Genomic DNA, 10,358 nt, shown 5'->3' on the forward strand with positions numbered 1-10,358 from the left:
AATTATAATTTACAAATAGTTCGTATTACAAATACGATAAAATGACCTTTTAATATTATATTAAATACGATTATTTATAATATATAATACTAGCCATAGTCCATGTTGGTGCATGGGGCACATATTGAGTGGATTTTCCCCTATAGTTGCTCAAGGCTGAGCCATTTATTTGGCGTCAACCTTTACGCCAGGGAGATAGTTTTTAGTTAGAACTAGAGCTGTGCCGATATTAAATACCGGATCGGCACCGATATTTAGCGTTTTCCAAACATTCGGATCGCGCAGATACCTGTGATAATTCGATCCGATCCGATCTACTTTTCTTTTTGTATATTTATTTTACATTAATAATATTTTCTAAATTATTATTTTTTTAAACAATGCAGCACAATATCCCTTAAATTTTATTTATTTTTTAAAATAGATTTATAGTATTTTTAAAGTTTTTTTGTAAAAATAGAAAGAAACACCCAAAGTTTTATTTATTTTAAATCTTTTTAAATAATAACGCCAATTTTATTATTTATACTTTAAATAAAATATTTTTTTATATCTGAATTATAAAAATATTTTACAAAAGACAAAGATAATTTTGCAAAATGCGTTATCTACGGAATTATAATTTCACGGGGAGGAATAATGAAAATTTTATTTAATACTATCAATATCTATAAACTTTTTAAAATTATTCTAGAAATAAAAAGATTAAATTAAATGCATAATTCGATTTTTTGCATAAAAAATATTGATTTCTTAATTACGGTTTATAGGGGTGGTGGTGGTGAAAAATCAATATAAATATCGGATCGGTTTTGAACCAATATCGGATCGGATAGGTGAAAAATGTGTGGATCGTCACAGTCCTAGTTAGAACTCCCGTCTTTGAGATGGTAGTTTCCAGCTAAAACTTCGGGTATGCCCTTTTTGGAATTGGCTTAAATGGACTAAAAAATGAACGGTAACACTAGAATATATATAATTAAATTATAGTTGTTGGCTGCTGGGTTCATATAAAAAATTTTTCCACTCATAGCAACTACCATCAACCAATTTTTCCTATATAAGTTTAGCACACATATGAATTGGTTTATCATACGAACATAAATTTTTGTTTACCTTCAAAATGATCCAAAAAAATTGAATATATATTTGTATACACTAATTAGAGCCAGTTCTGCAACAACTTATCCTAGTCAGAAACTCCCCACCAGCGCTAAAATTTTAAATGATTTTAAAAAATATTATTAAATATAATCGGTAAATGACCTGGAAACGAGCTCGGGCCTAAGTTTTTTATAAATATTTCGGGAGCTCTAAAAAAAATATTTTTCTTATATTTTGAAAGGTAATTTTACGCCTGATTGCATCGTCAATAAATGTTGGTTATGCAACCTAACAGATAGAGATTTCCCGCCAACCGATTTCATTTCCTATCCTAATATGGTATGTTAAAAAGAACCATAAATATATATATGGGTTAAGATAATTTAATTAAACTTGATTTTTTAAAATCCATTTTATAATTTTTTGTTTGTTAAAAAAAACATGTAATAAATTTGAAACAGCGAAATCACGACTTAAATTCTTTGGTGCCTGTAAGCGATTACAATTTACGAACGCGTTGGTTACACTTGGGGTGCATTATGACCTTCGATCTCCTCACCTTTATATCCACCCAAGCCAAGTATCGAGGCAGGAAATACTTATTCTATCGTTCCCTCCTACCCAACATTTACAGAGTCTTGACATCGGTTTTGAATACGATATTATTATCCTTTTTTTTTAAATATTTTTAAAAGTTCAACTAATAGTTTTCTATTTCCGGTCATCATAAAACGAATAACAAAAATTTTATTTTTTTAGAAAAAATCACGCACAAAATAAATTGTTATTAAAACTACAATGTGTCATCAGATTTGATCTTAAAGATTTCACAATATTACTTATGTAATATTTATTTTATCACCTCTATAATTTAGATATGCTCGCTTTGTCGTACAGCTGGTGCCAGTTTAGTTTGCCAATCGATGGATTGCTTTGTTACTTTTCATTTACCTTGCATTTCTAAATATATCAATTATAATCTCCACGACAAGAATACTCGTATTTCCATATATTTTCGACATGGAAAATTTGTAGTGTACTGTCCCAAACATACGGTAAAGTTAATATATTATATCATAAAAGTTAGGATATAATAATATGATTAATGAATATGATGCTAGGAAGAAAGGAAGAAATAAAGATATGATTTAAAAGACAGATTAGATCTTATAGAACACACCAACATATTGAAACATTAATTTTATTAATTATATCCAAATCCAGAAAGTTATGCCCTATCAACATAATTCAAATAGTCCTATTTTCAACGTTAAAGATAATACCGCCCCATCTTTGTTCGATAAAACTTACCCGAGCAAACCCGGGAAACTTACCGACACTCCTAATATCGATGTTACAGTTTTTGCTGATGAAAATGTTGTACAAATTACTAAAAAATTCGGTAAAAATAGGTTCAAGACCGATCACATTAAACCCGAAATGGATGGCCGTGAGGTATATTTTGATAGCTGTCAGAATAGTAATATTGCGAGATCATACCAATTGCCAACCCGTTCATCTTCGAAATTCGTGTTGAGGCCTCGCCACTTGTCCTCTTCTCCTTCGTTAAATGGCAAGTTTTATTACGCTGGATTTACAAATGATATAATTAATATCCCCCACCAATCAGAGATATGTCATGATAATAATAACAACACAAGAGTCACCTATTTTAGTCGCGTTCAAAATGTTTCTCAGAATTATTCCTCAGAAAGGATGCATACGAAAATTTCACATTCTGAGTGTGAAACTGAAATAAATGGTCTTTTACCGGTTATGTCTGCAAAGACCTCAGATGGAGTAATGAATGAAAGTAGTCTGATAGAATCGCCCCGCAAAATATCTCGATTAATTATTGGCTGCCTTCACATAACTAATGTAGGCTCTTCCTTCTCTCCTCCATTCCATGGTATGGAATGCCAGAATATCAACGATTTTGACTCTAGTCTCAAAGGGCAAATTTTACGGGAATTGACTCAGGTTGATGGCGAAGACCACCTTCTACCTCATAATATTACTACGTATCCTGATGGTTTTAGGTAAATCTTTGTTATTTTCTTTTTTTGAAACGTGAGGTATAATGGGAAAATAATATTGCCAACTATTTAAAATAAACGTTTCTTGAATTTTTTTTTAAAAAAGAAAGAAATACATTGTTCCAGTTCAAAATATTATTTCGAAAGATGCCTACCGGTTGAATTTTAAAAATAGGTTCTAGATTTTCCTCCTTTCTTTGAACCCCAGGTTTTTAAAAAAAACGTATAACTTCCAAAAATGACTATCTACTTATCAACCATTTAAATATCGGCAACTCCATTTTTATCAAAAGGTTCTATCTAATATATGAATATCACATTTACCGCCTCTCTTTTAAGCATGCGACTTTTATTTTCATTCGTGCGCACTTTCTTTTAATAAATTCTTCCACAACAATATTTTAAATGAATCCAAGTAAAATTTAGGTTCGCTGAGCTAAAGGGAAAAATCATAACTAGAGTTCGCCTCCTCGCGTTAGTGAATTGCACGAACCGATCGGTCTCGGACAGGTTTTACTCGCACTCGGTCTGATTTGATCCTCGATTTTAGAATTTATTTCGGTCCACGACCAAATTTTTACTATCATCCTTTCAAAGCCTCTAATTTTCCCGATTTCCTTGAAATATCTTATTTTTTCTCGGTAGGCGGCAAAAAATATCCTACTTTGTTTCTAAAAAATTTCGAAGCAGATTGGTCGAACAAAAAAAACTTTACTCTTTTTTCGGATATGGACAAACCCGAATAACTCCGATTCCTCCAGATCTGTTATTCGCCCCGAAGCGCGGAAAAATATTTTAGGCCAAGGTTGAGTCTGAAATTTTTTTTTTATGAAATATAACGTGGAAAATGATGATTTCTTTAGTTTTATTAAAATAAACTGATAATTGTAATATGTTTGTGATAAGGACAAAAAAAATAGTGATTTTTTTTTGTTTCAATTATCTTCATAAAAATCTGTTTTAATTTAAAATCCAAGCCGAGTTCTAACCTAAAATAAAATTCAGGTTCGAACGGGCTACCAGCATATCACTCTTTTGCGACATAGGCATAGCTTCTCGATTTATCCTTATTTAACTGTCAGTATATTTATCTTAAATTAAAAAAAATATATATACTCTCCAAATATACTATTTTTATTTAAAAATTATTTTTAAAGATCATACCGCAAGTTTTGGAGCACTTCTGATCCCGACAAAATTTGTACTTACAAGCTCGAAATAATAAACGCGGCGTTTCTTGTCAATTCTGAAACGCGCGGTAATAGCGTTTATATGACAGCTAATCGCGATGGTCGTGGGGGCGGCTTGGATCTTAACATCGATCTTTCTTTGGTGGACTCTATGGCGGAAGATGACTTATTGTGCCTGGATGTAAACGAGATACCTGTGTTAGACGGTATACTACTATTTTATTGATTTTTGAAATTTTTCTAAGACCATATTGAAGCGTTCTATCATTTAACTAAACATTTGGTGTCATGAAAAATATTAAAAACTATAAATATGTTTATAGCTTTAAATTATACAGGTTAGTTTTAAATATATTATACAGATATCTGTATACTTTAAAATATGGAAATTATTCAGAAATTAGTAACTAATAAAACAGACGATAAATTTTTTAATGGGCACACTCGAAATGTTATCGTAAACACATAACATCATTGCAACAATAAGCAGACGATAAAAATTTCAAATTTTTGTAAATTTTATTGCAACGTTCGATTTTTGGTTTTATATCTTTTAATTTTGCGACTAAACGTTGGAAAGTTCGTATGGTCATTAGCATTCGTTCTGGGAAATTCCAAATGATTTAGATAATAAATGAAATAGAATAATTTAAAATCGATAACATTTTTTTTAGGATATTTTAGAAAATAATTTTCTTTATGACAATATTTTAAAAATATAGACCGATCTCGACAATTATACCTGATATCTAACGATGAAGGCTTGCGGCGGGCGTCTTTTAATCTCGAAGGTAATAATTTTATCTTAAAGAATTTATATAATATACTTTATTTTACATATGATATACTAATTTAATTGGTAGAATATAATAAAAACTTTAAAAAATAAAAACGACATGCGAAAAGATTAAGATTTAAATCATGATCGAAAAATAAACTAAAACCTACGATAAGGGTTGCAGGATAAGAGAGGCAAAATGGCGAAGTTTTAGCGAATATGCAACCTCCTTAACGGTAACAGTGAAAAGAGGCTCTTGAAGAATGGGGGAATTGACAAAAATTAAAAAGAAATAATTTTTGAATCTTTTATTTAATTGTAAAAAAAAATATTTTAAATTATGTCAATAATTTAAAAAAAAAATAAATATGATTTCGAAAAACGTTGGAATAGGTTTAAACCCGGTTCGATAAGTATTTAAAACGGTTCATGTCTCTTCTTTCAAAATAACGTTATATCAGCTATGGTTATGGTTGGAAATTAATAACACTTGATTTCGAGTTTCCAGCTTTGATTGACACTCTTGATTTCATACCTTTTAATAATCGTGCCCTAGACACATTTATAACTAAGAAATTAACATTCATACCCCTCCCTCTGGCATCGCTCCTTTATTGGATTTATCATTTATGCATAAAAAATATATTATTATAAATGAAGGTACCTGGTCCGAAATCCTTACCACGATATTCAACAACAAAGCCTCAAAATATCCAACCCTTTCTCCTCTACCGTACGGAATAAATTGCCCGGCTAAATTATTCGGTTTACGACTTCCTATCGTTCTTCACCTGTTTACACAAATGGACGGGTACCCATTCGATTCGCCTCAGTCGAAAAACGACGCCAAATATATTCTACCTAAATACGTATAAATTGAGAAAAATAATTATTTACAAAAGTTATTTAGTTTAAAATAAATAATGGTAACCATCTTGCTATTTTATAGAGGTTTTTCATAAAATCTCCCCATTTTTTGTTGCCAACATTTACAGGTTTTTCTCCAGCCAGATATGTTAAAATTATCCCTTTACATTAACACGATGCCAAATCAACCAATGATGTGGACACTCATTTTAATTTTACAAGAAATCCATCGACAGCTATGTCCAAGATATCAAAATATTAAATTCGCAAAATAAAGTTTTAATAAAAATGAATATATAAGCTTATTTTAAATATAAAAATAAATACATGTCCAAAACATAATTTTAAATTTATAAATCTCAAAAATTTTACGATTTTATTAAAAATTTATAATCCGCTAAAGTTTTGAAACTTTTCAAATTTTTTAAAAAAAGATTTTGGGCATAGCCTAAAGAGAATTTTGAGAGCTTTCAAAATGTTATACATTATTAGTTTACATTTGAGATTACCAAACTAGATTTACTTCGTAATTATATTTGTAATTTACGATTTATATAAAACTTAGATTGGATCATAAGCAAATGTTACCATATTTTGAAAGGGTTAGACATATATTTCGCTTATTGATACCATTTAAGCTAGATTTAAAAATTATGATAATTATTTAAGTTGGAATCTATAATACGAAATTTCATTCATCTTCAAATATGGCTGTCAAAAGTAATGTTCTTTTATTTAGTAATCATTTATTTTCTTAATTTACACCCTACCTACAGGTCCACAAAATTAAATTATTTAATTTTAATATCAGGGCTGTTCTAGGCTGATTCCTTACCAACGTATACTTAAATTATCGCTCAAAAATCGCGAATTGAAATTCGGCATCAAGTCTTCATCGCATAAACCCGTATTTCCGTCCTTCTTACCCGACGAATTTGGAAATAGCAATTCAGATTTGAACAATGTCTATATTAATAATAATATCTGGTCTAAAAAATGCAATATTAATAGTCTGAAGACATTGGACAGGTACATGTACATGAAAGCAACTTACAGGTCCAGGGTCTATATATCTAGGTTTAAAAATAAATTTTAAATATAAAATACGATTTTGCAAGTTATTTTTAAGCATGACAACTGATTGGACCGTAAGCCGTAAGAATGAAATGAAATACTTAATTAAAATGCTTGCTAAATCTTTTTAGTTAATTTTATTTTTTATTTTGAGAAATGTATCGAATTTTTAAAATTAATTTATTCTAAAATATTATTCTTTTAAAAAGATCGCGAATCCACGAGAAAGGCCTATTTGCCTCGCACGATTTCAGAAGAGGACACATAATTATCGAGTACGTCGGGGAGATTATAAGGAATATTGTGGCGGATAAGCGCGAAGCTCAACAAAATTTTGTCACGAATGGTAAATTTTATAGGATAAATAATTAAAAATAAGGCATTTCTTCCTCAACCAGAATTTAAAAGCTAGAACTAAGGCTGCTTTCATATTGGAGAAAAACATTCCGGCCAATAATCCGCCTAAAGTCAATCTCATTAAAAATGATATAAATATTCATAGTAGTGTACGATTCGATACGACTCGCCTCGAAAATATGTAAATCGGATGTCAATCTCCACCATGAAAGCAGTCTAAAAATGGTTCAGGTTCCTAAAAAAAATTGAACTCTCTTTCCTGATGTTTTTTTCTAAAATGAATCACAATTTCATTTTAAATATACATATAAATTAATTACTTTTCGTACTGGTTCTAGTTCCGGGAAATCTTTAAAGAGATTCTGATGCCATTTCCTATCAATTTTAGGAGATTTATTTCCACTTCCAACCTATTAATATAAAAAAATGGAAATGAATTGTTCTTATTTGAATCTTTTAAACAAATCGGTTCTTATTTGTTTAGTATAATTACGGGTTGTAAATTATTCGTTTCGTTTAAAAGATGAATATTCGAATAATTCATTATTCGATTTGTATTCTTTTATGAATAGACCTCATTATATAATTAAACTTATTTAAATTATAGTAGTAAAAACTAAAAGTCTGGCAAGCTCGTTTGCATGATACGTTTGATCCACGCGGCATAAAAATTGTTCATATTTTTTGGCAAAGGTTTTTTAACTCTAGTAATCTTTCATATTGTGCAACAATTTATTAATGGTTTTTTTCAAATTTAATTTGAACAGTATAGCCAATCTTATCTAATTAACTGGTAATTTGCCCAATCTCTATTAAATTGAGTATTTAAAGCAAAAACAATAAACTTGGTATTGATTGATATGTAGATAATATAAAAAAATCTTAATTTAAAAAGAAATCACTAGTTTAAAAATTGCCCCTAAGGAAAATTAAAATTTCAAATTTAGGTTAATAATTTAAAATTAATTATTTTTTAAAAACGTTTTGAACTCGTTTAAACCGGTTTAAAATATTTATAATAGTTCGGATCGCCCTTTTTATATTTTCTTTAAACGGTTCGGTTACAGTTCAGAAAATTATAACGGTTCATTCTGGTTTGGCGGTTCGGTTCGAAACCCTGATTTTTTATTTTACTAGTTAAATCTTGAACTATGAACGATCGTTTTAGAATTTATTATATTATGTTTTTAAAAATTAAGGTTAACTAAGTCTACATAAAAAATTAATATTTCTCTCTGAATTTTTTTTATATCAGTTTTATTCATTGTTTGTTCTCGTTCGGGTCCATTATATCACTAGCTATTCATGATCCATAAAATCTTTTATTATATAATAATTATCAGAAGCACATCGAACGCCACCTAGCCAAACAATGCCATGCTATCTGTTTAGGCTGAATAAAGACTACATTATCGACGCCAATTCGAGCGGTAACGAATCCCGTTACATTAATCACTCTTGTCAGGTTAAAATTAATGTTTAATTTTTCATTTCAGCATATGAAATATAATGAGTAATGTGTTTTGTATAATATATTTTTTTTCTAATTCTTCATAAGACGAGATGAAAATAATAAAGAGAATTGGTTATAATTAGTTATACCATATGTTCAGAGACTTAGCTAAATTATTCAAATAACGAATATTCAATATTTTATTGATATCTAATAGTGTTATGATTTGAGTCGATTTTTGAAAACGGCTAACTCAATATTTTAACCAGAAAAATATTTCCTAAGCCTCTAGATTTCGCTAATAGATGTACAAAAAACCCATCCTCAGCTTGCATGATATTTGCCTGGATAAAATATTGAGTTAGCCGTTTTTGAAATTCGCCTCATCGAGCCGTTTAACAACAGTAGGATTGAGCTCTTTATTTATTTTTACACTTTTTAATATTATGAAATTAAGAATTTTTTTAATAACGTGCTCATTTTACCTGAAAAAATATTTAAAATACCCGCCTGCCCATTGTTTAAAATTAATTTTTTTTATTTAGCTCATCCAGGCTCATTGGAGACCTATTATCTATATAAATTCATATTTAATATATATTTATATAATTCGTAATATGCATATACAGCCCAACTGTTATTCCAAGATAGTTTTGTGCGCAGGGCGTAGACGAATATTATTTTATGCTTCTGCGTTCATAGCTAAGGGTTGTGAAATAACATATGATTACAAGTTTCCCATCGAAGAAATTGAAGAAGGACAATCAGAGGAGGGTGATAATCATAATTCTCGCATAATTAACAATCTAAAAATAGTCTGTAAATGTGGTTCCAAGGCTTGCTTGGGATTTTTAAATTAACCATTAAGTAAAACATATTAATAATAATGCACATATAATAATATAAATTAAATAATTTTTTTTAAAAATCGTACAATTAATTATTTCATATGATGTAAAAATAATTATGTATCTTGCAAAATTTATCTTCAATCTTTCCATTATGTTATACCTTATATTTTTTTTTAAAATATAATTGTGATAAGAAGTATCTATTAGTTTCCTTTATTGTCAGATATATCAAGTCAAATATTATAACATGTACATTATGTATTTATGTATAATTTTTATATTATTTATATCGATGTTTTATATACAAATTAAAAAAGAATAATAAATCTAACCTACATTTTTTTTGTCTGTGAGAATGACAAACATGAATTTTATATTAATATAATATTCATATTTATATGAGTGTTCGATTAAATCGTTAAATCCAGAGCCAGCCACACAATTACTGCAACATATTTTCCCAGTTCCTGCCCTTCAATTTTTTTAAAATTATTATTCCTCAAGAAAATTAGTTATGAAAAGTTTTTGGTCATTTTTTAAGTAGTACTTTTATGTTGAAAATCAGTTGCACCAGACAAAGTTCAAGTCTAAATTTTTTGCGATAAAACGAACGGAAAATTCTGAGCGAATAAAAGGGAAACGGTAAGT

General features: G+C 29.1%; 1 protein-coding gene across 3 annotated transcripts in view; it reads left to right on the plus strand.

Moving 5' to 3' along the window:
• Positions 1-9,816, plus strand: part of LOC135929537 (uncharacterized) — a 29,382-nt gene extending 19,566 nt beyond the window's left edge. Inside the window, exons 17-27 of one of the 3 annotated variants that reach the window (XM_065466154.1) lie at positions 1,346-1,443; positions 1,566-1,751; positions 1,980-2,159; positions 2,329-3,143; positions 4,298-4,536; positions 5,053-5,121; positions 5,769-5,977; positions 6,787-7,052; positions 7,259-7,395; positions 8,750-8,871; positions 9,489-9,816. In XM_065466154.1, coding sequence (XP_065322226.1) covers positions 1,346-1,443; positions 1,566-1,751; positions 1,980-2,159; positions 2,329-3,143; positions 4,298-4,536; positions 5,053-5,121; positions 5,769-5,977; positions 6,787-7,052; positions 7,259-7,395; positions 8,750-8,871; positions 9,489-9,719 — 2,552 coding nt within the window. In that variant the 3' untranslated portion in view covers positions 9,720-9,816. The remainder of the gene's footprint in view (positions 1-1,345; positions 1,444-1,565; positions 1,752-1,979; positions 2,160-2,328; positions 3,144-4,297; positions 4,537-5,052; positions 5,122-5,768; positions 5,978-6,786; positions 7,053-7,258; positions 7,396-8,749; positions 8,872-9,488) is intronic. The other 2 variants (XM_065466153.1, XM_065466155.1) reach the window with 2 other exon arrangements.
• Positions 9,817-10,358: the final 542 nt, after the last annotated feature.

The sequence above is a fragment of the Gordionus sp. m RMFG-2023 genome, chromosome 5 (assembly GCF_954871325.1).
Source record: "Gordionus sp. m RMFG-2023 chromosome 5, tfGorSpeb1-WG-v2, whole genome shotgun sequence".
NCBI lineage: Eukaryota > Metazoa > Nematomorpha > Gordioida > Chordodea > Parachordodidae > Gordionus > Gordionus sp. m RMFG-2023.